Source organism: Falco punctatus (genome assembly GCF_963210335.1).
Source record: "Falco punctatus genome assembly, chromosome: 4".
Lineage (NCBI taxonomy): Eukaryota > Metazoa > Chordata > Aves > Falconiformes > Falconidae > Falco > Falco punctatus.
Window position 1 is genome coordinate 57,905,035 of NC_137583.1, and position 19,462 is coordinate 57,924,496.

The following is a 19,462-nucleotide window of genomic DNA, read 5'->3' on the forward strand; positions in this document are numbered from 1 at the left end:
TCTGCAAAGGGCAGGATCCCATTGCAGGCCTGAAAAGCAGAGCAGCCCTAAAGGCACATGTGCACCTCATGCTCCAGTGTGCTGGGGACCTGTCAGCCTCACTCATGTCCCCTTGAAGGGCTGGGGACGGTAGTTAGATCAATTCCCGCTGGATTAACACAGAGCTTTGCAGCTCTGCCAGCACCATGCCCGTGCCTGTCAAGATCCATCAGACAGCCAAGCCTTAACAGCTAGTAGAATAATGGAGTGAAAAGAATAAAATTACCTCTTTCTGAAATAGCCAGAAACACTCTTCACTAACGCTGAACACGGCTTATTATCTCACAGAAAGGAGGCTACTCGACTTTTGGGTCCTGAATGCAAGGGGATGCACCCAGGCTGTACTGGATGGTCCACAGCTGAACGGGCAGAGCTGTTCCCAACCTGGCTGCCAAGCATCAAATGGGGTTCAGGGGCACTGAACTGGGACTGGGAGCACCAAAGGGGCAGAAAGATGGGAAGAGCATTGTGCAGAAAGTGACAGTGCTGTGACTGCTTTTCTTTGCTGCTGCCCCCTCAAAATGTCATTGGCAGCTGAAGGACTTACGAATCAGGGAGCATAAGAGAAGATTGCTCAGGTTTTGTGCCTTCAGGGAATTTTTTTCTAATGTATTTTTTTTAATGCGTGCTGATCTAAGGTCAAAGTAACTCAAGATGAATGATTTCTACCACATTCGCATCAGGACCAGTATGTCATGCTCTGACAGACCCTGCGAGCTGGTCAGATCCTGACATAATTCTCCCGTGTATCCTCACACGGCAGGAGCAGACCCTCCAACAGCTGCGCACCTGGCGCTTACAGTGCACATGGGCAGCAACATGACCCCCTCTGGGCTTCGAGAGTCAGCTGGGCCCATCATGTGGTGGCCCTGGACAGGGAACAGACCACAACTGCACCAGGGAGCACGTTCCTGGATCTGCTTGTCACCACCAGTTCTGGCCCTTTGCCCACGTGTCCTCCTTATAAATAACTGCAGAATAAAAAAGCACATTCATGGCACGTAAATCAAGCTTGGAAAGGCTGTAAGTCCATTCCCTCTTGAAGTCATGCAAGTGATGGAAAAAAAGTACTTAGAGCCAAAAGCTGGTGTTTAATGATTTATTCCATGGTCAGTGAGTGGGAAGGAGGGTGATGCCTGGTCTCATCAGGCCATCGCTGGTAGCATGAAAGCTCAGCTAGAAGTAGTTGACGACTCTTCTGATGGACTGGACACTCGCGTTGCGCGCCTGCCATGCATTGAAGCTGGTGAACTCACCCCGCTCCACCACGTACATACGGCCTCGGTAGTTGGGCTCCTCGTACAGCACCCACCTGAGCAGAAAGGGAGGGTTACTTGGGTCCCAGCAATGTGGTCACACAAGGTGGCCTCGTGCCCACGTTCAGTGGCTGCATTTAGGCACTGCACTACTGCAGACTGTCAGGGTCCAATGGTCCCTCTACAGTCCCAGTCCCATCCTGCACACAGAAATGCCCTGGGTGGAATTAACTGCTGGTGCTTCTCCTGTTTCCAGCATAGCCCGGCAACTATCCACAGCCAGATTGGACCTTGTGTTTAGAAGAAGTTGTTTTGGGTTACACCAGCGATGAAGCCTGGGACCAGGGGCTCCCTACTTCACATTCCTGTACGAATGGATCTCTCTGAGCTTCACCATGTGCAACAGAAATGTTTTTTTAGCACTCAATAGTGCTAAAAAAGGACATGAGTCCCCTTAGCCCCTGGATAAACCCATTTTAGACTGTACGGAGAAATGTGCAACATTTTAAGGATGTTTTACCTCTTTGAACTGACTCATTAGCTATCATGGGAACCATATTTTATCATTTCCCCCTTTACTAGCAATTCTCAATGGCCTCTCTTTGATGTTTTCCAACAGAAAGCAGAAGTTGGCTCGGTTATCTTCACTTCATCTCTACATTCAGAGTTAACAGCAACTTTCCCTTGGAATACAGTCAAACAGATACAACACTCAACTACCTTGGTGACTTTGGTATGCCTGACTTGTTCACCTAGCTCAGCTACGTCTTTCTCCATTCGAAGGTCTTCAGGTCAAGAGCAATTCTGATGGTTGAGGGACAGTTTTTGCTGCTCTTCTCTCCCTTCATCCCTTTAGTGCACACTGTGTCATGATCTTAACGTGGCCACAAGTGTCACCTCTTTCCTCTGTCTCCCATGCTTGTTAACAAAGTTTTGCCATTTCTCTGATCGTTTTACAGTCAAGTTTCCACCCCATCATTGCTGAACTGATCATCTCTGCCTTGTTCTCTTCCCAATATTTTAAAGGATTTTATTAGGATCTCTGCTGCTTGTCCCATCTGTTGGCTTAGCAATGACAGCAAAGCACAAATGCAGTCCTCCAAATAATTTGGTTTCTGTGGTCTGTCTCTTGCCAGGAATTCAGCTGTGACATCGGGGTTGGGACCTACTGTATGTGGGATTTCCAGGAAGAAAGTCCTTTAAGTACTGGTTGGGTCAAAGACTGCTGGGCCTCCAGGGTCAGATAATGGCTGGTGAATTCAGATCAGTTTGACCCAGACCAAAATGCTGGAGGTCTAGGAAAAAAAGTTGTTTATAAAACCAGCCACCCATGGGCATTATTTAAAAAAAACAAACAAACAAAAAAAAAGCAGCCAAAGGTTAGGGTATTTCGTTGAGCCACCTTACAGACTCCTTGACATATTTGGATTTATTTTGTGGTTCTGAGAGGACACGAGCTGGGACTGCTGTGGGTCCCTTCTACCTGTGCACTGATACAACCAGCATGTTGAGCACATGCCTGCCTGGTGCCCCTCTCTACCCTGTTGTCTGTGCTTGCACAACCCTCTTCTGCAGAATTGTTGCAATGTGCTCAGCCAAGACATTTGGATTCCAAGCATTTCCTGCAAACAAACAAGTTCATTCTTTAGCACTTTTTGCAGCCAGTTTATATCCAAACTGGAATTACAAAGCCATCCTAAGACTCTTCCTTTGAAGCTCACTTTGTAGCCCATGGGGAAGGTTGCCCGCAGCTCACATAACGGCAGGTTGCCCTGAAGCTATGTGTCCCCCCCATCACACCCTGATGTGCACTGTCGGAGAGCACACTCAGTTCTTCAGCTTAATTAAGAACCTCCTCTAGATTCACCCCAGCCTTGCTCACAAGACATGCACGGTTTTCTTCCTTTTCTACCCCATCCCTTCATTTTATATGCACTTCTCTGTATTTTTGGACGATCATGGACCTCTTTCTCCATCAGCTCACCACCCTTCCCTCAAGGACTCACAAAAAGAGCTCCAAATCCTATTTTCTGCACCTTCCAATCACTCCCGCCTGCTGGGAATACCTGATGCCATTGAAAATACTGCATGGTGGTAGGACAAGGATGTTCACTGGTTGTTGCTGGCCCACCAGGACATGGTGGTTCTTCCTGCTCTGCTCTGCGGCATCTTGCAACAACTGGTGGACCCTGGGAAATAGTGCAGGGGTAGAGCAGCCCCTCACAGTGAATGCCTTTCCCAAGACCTCTGGATTTCTCGTCAGACACTTGGTTGATGTGTCTGCAGAGTTGCATGGAGGGAATGGGACAGACCTTGGGGTAGATGGGAGCAGACTGCCTGACCTGGTGTGGTGATAAGAACCCACCAGCTCGTCCCCTTGTTTAGGGGAAGGCAGCAGAAAAGAGAAAAAAGGAATAGCAGAAAGCTGGGAGTGAAGTGTATTGGCAGTGCAAGGTGATGAGTGAAGGCTTGTATGGCTTACTTAGCCGTTCCTTTATTGCCTAAAATTTACATTCTCTGAGACTATCAGCAACAGAGGAAATCAAGTCAGTCAGGAGCCCAGAAAACAAACACAAAAAAAAGATGATCCTGTCCTCAAGCCCAGCATGGGAGAGCTGATCCAGGCACATAGCACACAGCCCTCAAACATCTCGGTGCTGTGTTTCATTAGCACTTAAACCCAGAGGACACGGGAATAAAACTCACATGGAACCAGCTCAAGCCCTATACGCCAACATTGGCTGCTCACACTGAAAAACTAGCAGGGGAACGCTGCAGCTTCAGCCTGAACCGAGCAAGATGCTTTCAGCAGAGCTCGAGGTCATTTGTTCTCCATGTAGGACTCGAGCAGTGCCACGACCAGCTGTCGCCTCTGCCAAGAAATATGTAACATTTATTGAGCAGCAATGTTTAGGTACCTGTTCTGGTTGATATTTCACAGCCTCACTGCAGAACATCTACCAAATGCTCATAAATGCTTCAGCAGAATAAATGGTTGGTCTAGTTCCTTCAAATTATGTCACTGTAATGTAGAAAAGCCCTTTTTGGAGTGTTCTTTCCCGGACTGTAAAACAAATTCAGCTTTTTAAATGTTGTTATTCCTAAGCACTCCTCTGCGGAGCAGCTGAGGCACAAACAGGACAAGAAGCACATGTCTTCGTCTAAAACTAGATGATACCATATGTGATACTGGAGCTGGCTCTGCCCGTGGGATGGGCAAAGCCACTCACCACGCAAACCACAACAGCTTCCGAGGAGGTGGGAACATCTCGAAACTGCTTTGAAATAGCAATCTCATTTCCAGCACGGTTTTAACAGCTTTATCATCACCCTTTCTAACTGTGTGGGGTAGCAGTTGCCAGCCCCAAAAGGGCAGTGGGGAAGGTGACGGACACCCTCAGCCCCACCAAGCACCGTGCCAAAGGCAGACATTTCTCTCCATTCCCATATTTCCAGCTGGTCCATCATTACCTCCCGCAGGCACAGCCACCACTGCAAGTGCAGGCAGCAGCTTCTTAAACAGCACGTGACACCATCTGCAGATTTTGAAGAGGAAGCAAACGTTTCTGTATCCAATGGATGTCTCGTTGCAGGAATTAAGGGGGAAAAAAATCATACAGAGAGACTGTGGTGGGCAGGGAGCTCAGGAGGACCCTACTTTACGCCTGCTTTCTGCATACACAGAGTAAACAGACCTGCTTTCGGGCTGGTGATGGGCTGGAGACAGCCTGTGGTTGAAACTCCCTTCGTCTCCAGTGACCCCATCTCCTCCAATTCCCAAATGGTCAAGGACGGGTCCTGGGAGGGCTTTGCCAGGCTGAGCCCAGCACCAGCTACACCTGCAGCACCTCTGGGGTCAACTGGGCTTATATGGTCCATCCAGAGGAGAAGAGCAGTGCCATAGTGTCCCTTTCTTCTCCCTGGTCTCACGTCTCTGCTGCAGTATCTCCTCCTGCCCTCCCTCCTCCGGCAGCCTGGGGCCAGCAGGTCCCTCTGAACCGCCCTGTCTTTTAATGGCCTTTACAGACCCTTCCACGCACTTGCAACGACTGCCTTCCCAGGGTCTGAATGTCACGCTACAAAACACGGCAAGTTACCTCGTTACGCTCCTCTCAGTATTTTTTTTCTTTTTTCTATTTTTTTTGTCACTACTCGAAACTTTTGAGAAGTCTCGTAACGTTAACATAAACAGTCTAGGCTTCCATGCGAGGGAAAGCAAGCTTTGTGCCCCTTATACATTTTGCTGGGGAGGGGGGAAAATCAATCTGAAAAATTTAAGTGCTTGAAGGTTTCTGGGCAGCTTCCCAATTTCTCAAGCTCCAGGCTCTGCTACAGGAACACGTGTGGTAAATAATTGGCCGTAAAGCTCTTGCCAGAGCACTCGCAGGCTCTCTTTTGGCTTTATAGTGTTGTACTCAAATGCCTTTTGCTTCATACGCTCAGCACTAACGGTGTCCCCACTGGGCTCCAGCCGTTTCATCCCATCAGGAGCTGGTAGCTCTGCTCCTTGGTTTTAACGAACCGCCACTACCTGATCATAAGGCTGCTTTTTTGGAAGAGGAGAGGTCTCAGCTGAGTCAGAAAGGGTCCTGCAGCACCCTCGCTGTCAGGATATCACCGGTTTGGATGGCAACAACCTTTTTCCTACTTTGGGAAAAAACAGCTGTTGGACAGAAAGGGTCCAACAACCTACGCTGGATGCAGGTGAGATGTGCAGCATCCAGTCCAGGACAGGTAGAAAAGAGTATTTCTGCACCCCCTCCTCTGCGGGGGCTCCCCTCTGCCTCATGCTTTGCTCCAGCCACCCTCCGCCTGGCTCTGGGAGGATTTTATAGCACTCCCCTGCTCCCAGCACACTTAAGTGAAAACGCAATTGTCAGACAAAGGAAAGGGGAGATGACTTGCTAGGACCGACACTGCTGAGAAAACGCAAATGCAAATTGCCACCCAACAGCAAGAAAAAGGCAAAGCTGCCGTCATGCAGAGGCTTTTAGGAGCATCCACAGGGGCAGGAGGATGGGGCTGGGCATCAGTAACACATCTGCAAAGCAGGTTCACGAGGCACCAAAGGTGACCAAAACCCCCCATTGGGGTGGCTGTGCATCACCGCTGCAGTTGCCCCAGCCTTTCAGAGGCAGGATTTAATTTTAAGGTAAGGTGCCACTGCCTCATTTTTGCTGTTCAAGGAGGAGGTTTCTGGAGTTGCAGCAAGCCTTGGCAAAGCCACTTGCAAAGCAAAAGCCCTGACCTGCATCACCTGGAGCCATCCATCCACCCTACCTGAAAGCCTCTGGGTGGATTTTGAAAAGGTGTATAGAAACATGCACAGAAATGTTCAAAAGAAAGAAAGAAAAAAATAAGAAAGCTGGGTTTAGGCTTCTTGTTTCAGACACCTTAAAAAGGTGTCTCAGAGCTCTTGTAGCTTGTGCCTAGCTGCCACCCTCAAAAATTTCATACCCCTCTGAAGCAGCTCTCAATGGGCAAAATTCACTTTTAAACCATAGGCTTAATTCACATTTTTAGGCTTTCTCCAAGTCGCCCCAGCATCAACAGGCTTTTCCACGATGGGGGAGCCTCTGCAGCCACCTCGCTCCCCCGCAGTACTGGGTACAAAGGGTGCAGGGCAGGGAGAACTGCAGCGGCTGCATGCCGGGGCTCGTGCCATACTTACGCGCCGTCGCCGTACACTTTGAGGGCGTTGATGCAGGTCTTGTCCCAGCCTTGCCCTTGCAGGAAGGAGCAATCTTCTGTCAGCTCCAGGCTGGGACCACTAAAATGGCTCCCCTCAAATATTTCGATCCTGTAATGCTCACCGTGCTGGGGACAAAGGGATTCAAGTCAACCGAAAAAAAAAAAAAAAAAAAAAAAAGAAAAAAGAAAAGCAACAAATTATTTCCCCAGCTTTTATAAGACGAAGGGGAAAATGGAAGGGTCCTTTGGAAGGGGAATGTGAAAAGCAGTCCAACACCACCAGTGCCAGCATGCACAGAGCACGCACAAACTCATGCCACCTCCCAGCACACCATGCCAGCCAGAAAAGCAGCCAGAAACCCCTTGCCTCTGCACCCAGCTCCACCTTCCTACAGCTGCTGTCCACATGCAGTCACATCGCTTGGGGGCTGCATTGTGCTCAGGCACATGTAGCCCCTTGCCCATCTGCAGATCCCCCCCACTGGCCCACAAACCCTCCATCCCAAACAGCATCAGCTACAGCCCCAACTCTCCATGCGCTCACACAGCAAAAAAAGATACAAACCTTTTAGTGTACTAGTATCTAAAGCGTACAAAGATGTCAAACTGTTCCCCTAAACTAATTTATATTGCCTCCAGTTCCACATGTAGCTGCTGTTCCTGATGGGAGATGCTGTGCTTTTCTTTAAGGAAAATTAAAAAAGGGAAAAGAAAAGGAAACTTTCCCAGCATCATTGGTGCTGCATGTGCCCTTGAGGGTGACATGACATAAATTACTCCAGGAGATTTCTGCAGCCTGCGGCATAGGTATGTGGGACAGAGCAAGCTGAAAGGATATTTTGAAGCCAAATTCAAAGAATACCTAAATGCATTTTTCAAATAAACAATGTCAACGCACAAGAAGGCTGGGCTGCAATGCCAAACCCCACAGCAGGCAGCCGTCAGCAGCAGCCAAGTGGATACCGTGCCTGAGCAAACATTCCTCCGGGAATCTGCGCTGCAGAAATGCCTCGAAGCACTCACTGGCATCGCACGGGGAAAATCATGGGCTGGGGAAGGAGGAGCACATCCTCATGCTGGCCAGGCTCCAGGGCCTGGGGCAGAGCATCCCTCCATGTACAGACCACAGATGTGCTTTGGCAAGGACATTACAGACCTGAAACAAACCCATCGCCATGCCAGAAAGCAGCTCTGGGGCCAGCAAAATACCCCAGCAGCTCCAAGTGGGTTCATCATTGCCCCGGGGGGTCACGAGTTACAGGAGTCTCAAATGGAAAGATGTAACCCACATTCATTTTTCTTTGCTACCTTTAAATCTTCCCAATTAAACCTTCCTCTGGGTGGTGCTTCTCAAAGCTTCCTAAGGGGAAGGCTCACTAGTATGGGGGGGGAAGGTTTTAGTTTAGGATTACTGAGTGTTTTTTACAACAGCAGTGAATCCAGCTCAGGTTTGCTAGAAGCAGCCCAGCTGCCCCGTAGGTATGATCTGGAGACCCTCAGGCTGCCTGCTCCCTGCCAGCGTGCGTGGGGGCCAGGCTGCCGCGGCTCACGGCTCAACTCGCCCTGGGGAACGAACCTCCTGAACTCCCCCGTGACCATTTCGTAGCGACTCACGTTAAAGAGGAAAAGCACGCGATGCTGGCAGGACCTTGCCACCTCATCTGCAAAACCACGGGAAGATCTCATCCCATCAAAGCCACCGTGTTTGGCGCCGTGGGAGGAAGGCGATGAGCCTTCCTCCGGGCTGCGAGACGTGGGAAACCGCGACTCAGCTTTGTGGCCTGTGCAGACTACTCCAAGGGGGGAGAAACCTTCCCCAGGAAACTGTTTCCTTCTCAATGGGATGTGTTATTTCTAAAGAGCAAAGACTTCTGCTACCCTTATTCATGGGGCTCCTACGACCAGGAGAAATTAAGCCCAATGGCAGCTCCATCCCACCAATGCTCCGGCTGGGAGAGCAAAATGCCAACAGCATCCACTCACCATCCCGACGGGCCGGCAGGAGCCCAGGTGGTCACTGCGGCCGTTCCAGCGATAGAAGTCGGGGTACTCGCCATGCTCCAGGATGTACTGCTGCCCTCGGAAGTCGGGGTGGTCGAAGCAGACCCAAGCTCCGCTCTGGACGCAGATGGAATTGACTCGGTTGAGGAAACCTTGGTCCTGGAAGCTGCCACAGCTGCCGCAGACCTCCAGCTTTCTGCCCGTGAAGCATTTGCCTTCGTAGAAAGTGATCTGGTGGGGGGAGAACGGGCCGGCGGTGAGGAGCTGGGGCACAGCTGGACCCCCATTTTGAGCAGATGGGACTCTCTTGCAGATGCATCATTTCAGGGTGGTTTGGGGGTTTTTTTTGCTGCTTTCCAGCAAAAGGAGCACGGCATCGCTGGCATTTTTTCCTAAGGACTGTATTTGTTTTTCTGGGAACACGGTGCATCCCACATTTACGACACTTCTTGCCGCCTCATGCTCGCTCACACATATTTCCAGCAGGAATGTTTAAACAGGAAACTCAGCTCCTGAAACGCAGCTCCTTCTGCTGCACCCTCCCCGTCCCTGCTACCAAATTTGCTCCCGGTATTGTCACTCACATTGCATCCTCCGAGATACCTTCCTAACCTACTCCTTCAACCGGGAGGATGCTCGGGCTTTCTGGCCCCAGGCTGAAAGGGAAGCGGTTGGGTCATTACTTACTTTTCCCGAGTACTGAGACATTTTCTGCTGGCTACTATCCAAGACTGAAAGCAGGAGCCAAACCAAAACCACGATGGACAGGAACTTTGGACACCCCACTATATAGCAGCTGGTGGGAGGGGGGCGGAGATGGGGCTGGTGCTGCGAGGGCTTTTTAACAAAGCAGCGGGAACTGGGGGCTTTACACTTTCCTGCTTGGTAGGCAGAACCACCGGTAATGGGCCTGCTGAGTCCGGGGTTTTGATTTTGGGCAGACGATCTGACAAAAGATTTGCTTGGCAGGGCTTTGGTCGATTAGCAGTGCGCATTTACTGCTCCTTTTTGGAGATTTTTTTTTCTTTTTTTTCCTTCTGTTTTCTCCCCTTTCCCCTTTTATTTTTCCTTCCCCCACCCCCCCCCACCCCCACCCCCCCCCGTTTTCTCCTTTTTTCTCCTTTTTTTTTTCCCTTAGATCCGCTAACAAGTCAATAAGGGAACAGCAGCATCTCTAAGCATGGCACATAGTTTCTCCATGCTGTGTTTCCTTCCTTTTACTATCAGGCTGCTGCTTTTTCCCAGCTTTTTCTCTCCTACCGCAGCGTGGCAGCCAAAAGTGAGCGTCCTTGGGAGACTCCTGACCAACAATACATTGCACTCCATCCATCAAAAAACGGTTCCTCATTTAACCTGTGAACCTCTCGAAGACATCTCTGAAAGCCAAACCAAACCCCCTCCTCCAAAGCACAAAGGCTGGGCTCGCGAACCCACTGATGTTATTTGCAAGTGTTGTTTTTATGAATGTTTTGATCTTTCAGCACTGAAGCACCAAGACAGACATGTAAGTCAGGATTAGAGAGGTTTTTAGGCCATACTGTTGGCCATAAAGTAACATTTCCCTATAGCTGCAGTTAGGACTTCGGAGCCTGGCATCTGAAATGTCAGTGCAAGGAAAAGCTGCTTCATAGTCCCCTTCTTTTGTGCTAGAAGAGCATTCAGAGACCATAACTGTCTTATTCTCAGACCAACAGCAAGGGAAAGCCCCAGCCCACAAACCCCACCCGTTCATACTAACAAGCCAGGCTAGGAAGAGGGAAAGGCAAATGCATGGGGGCAGCCCATGGGCCAGCACAGAGACATAAGCAGGGCACCACGTTACAAGGGGACTTGTTGTTGATGCTATTTAATAGCCTTGGAAGAGGCTTCACACCCAGCTCCTACTCATCAAATCCTCCTCTTCATCACCCACGAGGCCGCCATCACCTCCCTCTTGCCACCAGCACTCCGCTCCCTGAACTGTCAGGCACACGCTTTGAATCCGAACCCTAAAACCTCATTTCTCGGCAGGTCCCTCCCATCCGTATGCGTGCCAGCAGCCTGGCTTGGCAACCCTGCTCTGCCACCTTGGCTCACTGATTTGTTTCAAGATTAAAGACCATTTGGGAAGAAAAAGGTGGCATTATTAAGGCTTAAACAGGTGCCACCCTTTCAATTAAGATGTAAAAGTTAGCAAGTACGTGTGCACACACGCGTAGGCTGAACTGGAAGACGTCGCGTTGACTGGGATACGCCGGAGGAGGAAGGAGGGAGGCACATTGTGTGCAGAAGAAACGCATCCTTCAGCTGACACAGGTAGACCTGCCCTGGCATCGCAGAAATGCTGTCGACATTTACATGTTCTGATGGGAGGCAAGAAATAATGAGGAAAAGTCTCATTTAATTAAAAAAAAACCACCCTACCTCACTGAAATGCTGGTGTTATTTCTAGGTGCTAAATTAGTCACCACATAATGTAACAGCGCATGGAAAATCCCACTTGGATGAGCAGCAGCCAGGGCAGGGGGCATTAGCGATGTCCCCCAAACCAGCCCTTCCCCGTGGCCTTGCACTTAGTGCCCTGGGAAGGAAGGAGAAGACGTGTCCTACTCCTGAATCATGGTGGGGAGCACCAGGGTGACAAGGTGGCACTGTTGCTGGCGTTGGGACACAGTTCTCCCATCCACTGGGGCTGTAACAGCTCATGTGCTCTCTGCGTTGGCCATGAGCTGTTTGGTGCCTGCAGAGGAAGACCCACAGCATCCACAACAAACTGGCCCTGAAGTACCCAGTAAAACAACTGTTACCGCAGGAGGAGGTTTTTATGGAACCGCAAAAGCCTCATTCCCTCTGGCTGTCTCATGATGGGATTTTCCTGTGTCTCCTAAGGTGCAAGCTTTAATTAAAATGCGCAGGAACTTGATGTATCTGAGACTTGTGCCCAGCTGTTAGATCTGTTAGAAGCTGTCCAACAGGTTCAAATGCTGTTCCAGCAGAGATGGGAAGAGGGTGTGACAACTTTGTTCTTGTTTCTTTGAGAAACCACGTTAAAGATAGGAGACAACAAAAGACCTAGCTCTAGAAAAAAGGAAAATGATGGGGGGGAAAAAAGAATACTGAAGAATGGGAAAATAATTCCTGGACAAGCCTCCTTAATTCCTCACAAAGGATAAAAGGCTGCCAATGGAAAAGAAAGAAGAGCAGCCTGGGGCCACCAAGAGCCTTTCAGGCACAGGAAGCTGGGGCAGAGCTCACCTCCTGCTCCTGCCCAGGTGCAGGACCACATCTGACCACGGTGCCCCACATCGACAGACTTACAGGCAGCCTTCCTCCGCTGTGGCTGTTCAAAGGAGGAAGCACTGGAAACACGAACTTCCAAGTTTGAGTGATTGGCTTTAACAGACAAAACCCCAAAGCCTGAGATTTTTTTGGCGCGCCTTGGTTTAGAGGGAGTGAGAAATGAGGCTTGACATCTGCAGCGGCGCCCCGGGGCTGTGCTCTCCCTGCCTGCCTGCCTTTGCTGCCACGAGGCCGAGGAGCAAGGCAGGCAGAGACAGTTTGCTCCAAATCCAGGCCAGAACCAGGGGGTGAGAGAACCAAATACCTCCACCACACAAGGTGACCAAGGTTGATTTCAGGTCCATTATAACCCTGCACTGACATCCCCAACAAAACCGGGATGGGAAGGACCTGATGTTGGGACACCACTGGTGTCAACAACGGTCACAGAGACAGACCCCAGCCACGCTAGGAACCAGAACTCAACCATCCAGGACAAAACCACCCTGCTTGGATAAGCGATGTGGCTCCTGATACTACCTCAGTCTCCTCCTCACATCCCACCTACACGCAGGATCTGAGCACAGCTCCGGTCCTCTTACAAAGTCATTTCCATTACATGCAAAGGGGTTGCAAGCAAGGTGATGCTGGCCTAAGCCCAGGCTGGGTGGTCTTCAACATGCAGCTGTGAGATGCCACCACCTCTTTCCATGGCATTTACGGGGGTGATTTTTCCCCGCAGCTCAGCAGACGTGGCCATGGCACGTGGGCAGCCCAGCAAGCCCCCTCACTGTAATCCGCGGTGTTAGGTGGTGCTGGCAGCAGGGTGCTGCTGAATGACCCGAGTTACGGTAGCAAGATGCCAAATTCAACCCTTCTCTGACAGATTTCAAGAGAGCAGGGTGTAACTCCTGAAGGTCAATCTTCGGCAGTGACCTTGCTAATGTCAACAGGAATATTTCTTGGCAGAGGCTGAGCAGGATTAGCATTCTGCCCGGAGGTACCTACTACGGCCAGTACAAGCCCACATAAATGATAATTAAGTGAACAACCACCATGGAGTTCCACCGCATCCTCTGAAAGAGCCACGCTCTGGCTTCTGGAGCAGCTTTTAGTACCTGCAAAGCAGCGTTAAGACCCAGCACAGGAGACATCTGTATCTCAGGGCTTTCAAAATGCTATCTCGCTTTAGAAAGCTCACAGGTTTCTTCACATGCCTCACTAAGAGATACTTCTAGCTCATTAGGTATGGAACAACCATGGGTCTAGCTCCTTCCCATGGAAAATTTTTTGGCTCGCTGCTGAAATGGATGAGTACATCTTGTGGGCCGCTTCAGCGCGGCAACAGACCCAAGTGAGAAACCATCCTTATGACTCAAGGGAGTTTCTATATTAAATTCACATTGCTGGATTAAGACCTAGCCCACCTTACACCAGTTGTCAAAGCACTAATTTCTGCTGGCGATTAACCCATTCCCAGTGCCTGGGTACACCGCGTGCCGCCTCCCAGAGCTGCTGGAGGGGGGGGTGGTTACGCGAACCACAGAACACCTCTGCAAACCACACAGAGACAGGATCTTCCAACTCATACCCTCACAGGCAAAATACATCACCTCTTGCTGGAAATGGGAATCAGCTGCCCAGCAAGAGTTTTGGGTTCAACCCATCCTTCTTCATCATGGATGCAGCAAGACATAGAGTGTTCGCAATCTCTCTACCAATGGTGGCCATCCCACATCCTCACCATGTTTCCACCGTGCCCGTAACGAGTTGAAGGGATCTGTGCACAGGTTCTCACCGCATCCCCCCACACCCCCCCCAGCTATCAGAGGGGAGTAAATTTTGACCTTATTACGTGAGGTTGTGAAGATCAGTCAGCATTAATGAAATGCTCTGAAGATGGCCAGCACCGATTACATAAGGGCTAATTAGTACCTGTTGATTTCTCCTTCTCGAGAGGCTCCAGCCCAGCGGTGCTAATTAGCAGGGTAAGCCCAGCAAGCCGGGCGCGCTGGCACCACCCGCACCGTGCTCACGCCGCGCTGCACAGCACTCTCTGGTACCGGCACAGAGCAGCAGCGCAAATTTTGTAGCAACAGAGGTGTAAGACTGCACTTATTTTTTAAAGGTGGTGAAAACATAAAAATACCCACCATGATGCAGGCGACCCTTCTCATTTCAGGCTGCTGCCCACCTTGCACTTCAAAGGGAACTGCTGCAAACTGGGGTAGGCCCAGCTTGGGTGTTTATGCTCATCCATGCCAGAAACAAAGGGTGACTGCAAGAGCTGTCCTTGATCGCATCCAGGGTGCAAGTTGGGACATAGAAACTTCTCTGTTCAAAGGAACCAGAAGATGGAAAGCCTGAAGTCTTCACCACTGCTGCAAAACCTCCTCAGCAAAGCCCCATTCCAGCCACGCTCCTCTGCCCTGTTGTGGAATAACATAAGGCTGCCTGGTCAGATACAGTACAGCTACCGCCGGCACAAGGGAGCAGTAAAAACACTTTGCCGGCTTTTTTCTTCTCCAGCGTACGCTCACTCACCAGGCTGTTACAGAAGCTGGGAAAATGCATTAGGCAGAAGACTCCAGAGATCCAAAGCAGACTGCCTCCAAGCCTTTCCCATTGTGGAGGAGTTCATCAGGCAGGGATAAACTTTGCTATGCACAGAAACAAGAACAACAGGAAGAAGGATCACGCACCCCCCTTCTGCCTGCAGACCATCCTCCGCTTGCCAAGCTGCACCTGCCCCGCCGCTTTCCCTGTCCTCAGCATTTCCATGCGTGGCAGGCTGGGAGATGGGCAGCGTGGTCTCTGGGGCTCAGGATACAGACAGATTTCCCAGTATCCATGCAGCAAAGCAAGGAGGAGTTGGACAGGAGCACAAGCAAGGCAGGAGGCATTTCCAGACCAGCACATTTTCAATCCACACGTCAATGGGAATTTAACTTGGTTTACGGTAGTTACATTTTCGCAGCATCGCAGAATGGTTGAGGTTGGCAAGGACCTCTGGAGGCATCTGGTCCAGCCCCCCTGCTCGAGCAGGTGGCTCAGGACCACGTCCAGGCAGTTTCTGAGTATCTCTAAGGTAGGAGACTGGTAGGCAGTGCTCAGTCACCCTCATGGTGAAAAAATTTTGCTCATTTCCTCAACAGGAAAAAGAGTAAGGCTGGGCCCTATTAAGACTATCAATTTTTTTCTAGCCTGGCAGGGACAGAGAACTTTTTTCTTTTGCAATGTACCTTTTATTCCATGCACCATTTATCACAATCCTCCAGAAGCCTCCAAAGGATCAGGGCAGCTGCCAGACAAGGCTGTACAAATCCCCCCATTCCAGGCAAGTAAGTAGCAATTTTCTAGACACCGGTTTCTTGCTTCTGTACATAAGGCTTCCAAGGTCACCCGCCACCCCGCTTTAGGGCTCCCACGGTGAAGAACCTAACCCGTGCCAGCTCTTAAGGCAGTACAGGGAAGCACAAGGCTGCCCCAGCCTCCGTGGGACTCCAGCTGCTGGAAGGTGCCATCCCAAGCAGCCAACTGACATCTCCGTATAACAAAACGCAAGTAGCTCACTGATCACGCTTGGCTACACATTGCATTAAAACTGCAAGACTATTGTACATGGCTGGTCTTCAGACCTTATTAGCACAGAAAAGTTTGGACAAGTGGAATAATTTACATTTCTTACTGGATGAGCCAGCAACAGGAGAAAGGAAACAAGGTTATGTCGATGAATTCAATTCTTCAGCTGTTACGGAAAATGCAAGAGCAGTACATGCTTCTCAGGGCTGAGCACATGAAGTCCTGGAAGTTCCCATTGCAAAACATCCAGAAAACCTGCACTTGCCTTTAAGCGCCCTCCTGAAAAGCCTCAGCTCCAGCAGGCAGGGCCTTGGTTCTCCCAGGACTATCAAGTTGCACATTTCCTCATCCATCCTCTTTAAAAGCCTTAGCAGCTGGCACACCTCAGACACCAATGCAGCAGCTATTTCAGGCTTTAGATTGATCACCAGGACACACATGACCACTATTTAAAAAAAAAAAAAAGTAAACAGCTTAAACAGTCAAGGTTTTGGGTATTCCAGAACTTCTGCCATGTGATGCAGACCACATGACATTGTATCTGTGACGCAATGCCACAGACATCTATCACCTCATGATCAGGCAATGAAGAAGGGTACTACCAACCAGATGCACAGCGTTCCTGTGTTCCACAGATCATTTTCCGAATCCTCAGTAACTTCATTATCAGCCACATTACCCTCATTCCAGCACTGCAGGTTCTTGCGAAGGAAACCTACTGCACAGCCCCAGATCAGTCTGGCTCTGAAATCAAAGCACGTACAGGTTTCCCTGATCGAGCACTCGACTCCGCTGAAGTTCAGCAACCTGTCATGTATGACGATCGTCCACCTACAGAACCTGTATTTGGCACAGAGTATAAAAATTCAGGTAACAGAAATGAGTTTCCAGAAACTTTGGGAAGCATCTTAAATGGAGGATAAAAAAAAAAAAAAACAAAAACCCCCAAAAAACCAAAACAACTTTTTTTTTTTGCCAGGAAGCCAGTTAATTTCATGGTGACAAAGAAAATAATTAAGTTTTTCTACATACACTGTTAAATGAGAGGTTTAGACCATTTTCTATCTAACATGAGGGAACTACCATACAAGGAATGAAGAGAGGAGACATGCTGAATTTTACCTTAGCATACACCAAAATGCAAAAGCTAATTCTTGTTGCAAAAACATTCCAGGTTTCCCCTCCATTTTACTCCTGCCAGAAACTAAGTTTTCCAATGGTTATAAAAATGCATCAGAAAGTTCATTTAATTAATTGTTCCCCAAATCATCCATGTTTTTGTTGTTGTTTTGGGTTTTGTTTTTAAATATGAAGTAGGTCAACTGCACACTTTTTTAAATATGCAGCTGAAATAGTTTGTTATCAGACTTAAAGACATCAAGGCTTGTTAAGTCTCTAGCCCCAAAGCCAAAAAAACACCTTGCAGCTGGTTAGAGGAGGCTGCCCAGTGCCGTGCTGTGGCCCTGACATTGTGAAGAGCCAGATGCCAGGAGACTTCTCACCTCTTAACAGTGCTCTCCCGATGCAAAAGTACAGACGTGCATGATAAACAACTCACATCAATTTGTTCAGGACGTGCAATTTATTTTAAATGACATTTTTTATTTCTTAGCAAGTCTACGCTTGATCTGGATAAATCCACTCCATCCTGACAGCGTTCTTAGTTACAAGTCCACACGAACAGTCTGTAGCGCAGGTGTATGCGGGCCCCCTACTTGGGACACATCTGCACACCCTTTACTCCATGACTTTTAGCGGTTACAGAGGAAAAAGACAGTGCAGGTTGTCTGACTGAAAACCCCAAGCCTCCCCTTCCAAATCAAAGGTGTTGCTTGTGCCTCCTTCCCACGCACGTGCACAAGGCACGCTCAGCCACTCGGCCAGCTTGGAGTTCTAGTAGCAAAAATGGTTGGAATCACTCGCAAACAACTTCCCAGGCAACAGTCAAACAATCCACTGGCTCCACGGATCTCATGCCTCCTCTTAAGGTCAGCAGGTGAACATTTTTCACAAAAAAACCCAGTTGATACTGTGTAATCAACAAAAAATTATAAACAGAACATTTAAGGTTTGCAGCTATTTTATTTACAAGTATACATTTAACACAAAGAAACACTGATATCCAAGCCTAGTTAATAGTAGTGTAACAATATGCATCATTTTGATGATTATTCTAACCAACAAACTACACTGAAAAATTAATGCCAGTAAAATTCTTGGTCATAATATTAAGAAATACAATATATAAATTGAAAATATGATTGCTTAAAATTTGAAAATGGAAGTGAAGCCATTTGCACAGGAGTCAGAGTTTAACATAATCTGAAGGGAAAGGCTCCAAACCAATTGTTTATCTTTCAGGTTAACAGAAGAAAAAAAAAAATAAAAAAAAAAGAAGCATAGTTTATCCTTAAAGATAATGGGCAGTTTTGCTTCTTCAGGTAGAATGTATTCCCAGTGTTTTCAGGTTTTGCAGTGGAATTACATTACTGAGCATGAAGACTTCCCTTGTGAAGCTGCCCCATCGATTTTTTCTGCCTCCAAAATTATCCTCTTAAAAACATCAACGGCAGTCTGCAAAGAGAGTACAACGTTAGTAGGTAAGGAGAAACTGCCCACTTACTGAAAAAATAACTTAAAAAAGTTAACAGTTTTACTGGCTACACTAGCAGATAAATGCGCAGCCAATGCTTATTTTCCAAAATCAAAGAAGGAAAATACAGTAATTTCAGTTTGGAACACAACATTTTGGAAGAGAAGTGTAAAATCCTATTCCACAGCAATTCTCAAATACTTTCTGTCACTGCAGGAAGGGCAGGTATAAACCGAGCCATACTCACAACAAAGCCAATAACTATAATTCAGCTTTATTTTAGATAGTAAGCTTGCACTGAGTGACTGAGAGCACTGAAGATCTTGACACTTTCCTGCTACAGAGAATAAATTAATTAATTCTAAGTAACCTTTAGGATTCCAAGTTAATTACAGGAGGCAGCAGATTTTTCAGCCATAAACACTGACTTTGCACAGCCCACCATGAGGGTAACTTCAGTATTCTTGATTTTCTCATCTTACCTGTAAGTAAGACCAGTATTAAGCATTGTGCGACACCGCAAGGGGAAAACATGAGCCAAATTAGCCATTGTCTAATATTAAGCAATATCCTTTGATAAAGTCCTTCTGAGAGAAAGGGATTTTACATTTTAAACAGCTTGAACTATAGGATAACCACTGCTAACACTGTCAGACTCACACAAACATCCTAGCTTACTGTATGGAACATACAGGATTATAAAGAGTCCCTCTGCAAAATCATGACCTACATGTGTTATGGATCCCTTCACTCCTTCAGAGGGAAGGCAGCAGGTACTCTCAAAGTAGCAGCCACTCATTCTGCTGTTAACTCTGCTCGGTCTACACCAGGTCTCCTCCCTCCACAGCGAGCACGAAGCAGGCTGGTGAGAAGGCTCTCCCCTGCTACAGCTCCCCCGAACACTAAGAAAGGGTGTCAGGTAACTCGAGTGATTCAGGAGATTTTACGGAAGATTTCGATTAAGTGCAGTTAGGGTTTTGGTGGGTTTTGTTTGTTTGTTAAGGATACTGAAAGAGCAGGAGAGTAAGGCGTCTGGGACAAC

The 19,462-nt window shown here is 48.5% G+C and overlaps 2 protein-coding genes across 4 annotated transcripts in view; both read right to left on the reverse strand.

Annotated features, from left to right (window-relative positions):
* Window positions 1-1,124: 1,124 nt before the first annotated feature.
* Window positions 1,125-17,752, reverse strand: CRYGN (crystallin gamma N). Of its 2 annotated transcripts, none has more exons than XM_080386970.1 (4): window positions 14,399-17,752; window positions 8,970-9,218; window positions 6,967-7,112; window positions 1,125-1,351 (listed from the first exon to the last, which is right to left on the reverse strand). In XM_080386970.1, the coding sequence occupies exons 1-4, from the start codon at window positions 14,420-14,422 to the stop codon at window positions 1,216-1,218; spliced, it is 555 nt and encodes a 184-aa protein (XP_080243096.1). In that variant the 5' UTR covers window positions 14,423-17,752; the 3' UTR covers window positions 1,125-1,215. The 2 variants fall into 2 exon arrangements, with proteins under 2 accessions (XP_080243096.1, XP_080243097.1); XM_080386971.1 differs by lacking the exon at window positions 14,399-17,752 and adding an exon at window positions 9,675-10,066.
* Window positions 17,753-17,889: 137 nt separating this feature from the next.
* RHEB (Ras homolog, mTORC1 binding) overlaps window positions 17,890-19,462 on the reverse strand; it is a 42,239-nt gene continuing 40,666 nt past the window's right edge. For both annotated transcript variants that reach the window (XM_080386973.1, XM_080386972.1), the window contains one exon: window positions 17,890-18,401. In XM_080386973.1, the coding sequence (XP_080243099.1) occupies window positions 18,309-18,401 (93 nt within the window). In that variant the 3' untranslated portion in view covers window positions 17,890-18,308. The remainder of the gene's footprint in view (window positions 18,402-19,462) is intronic.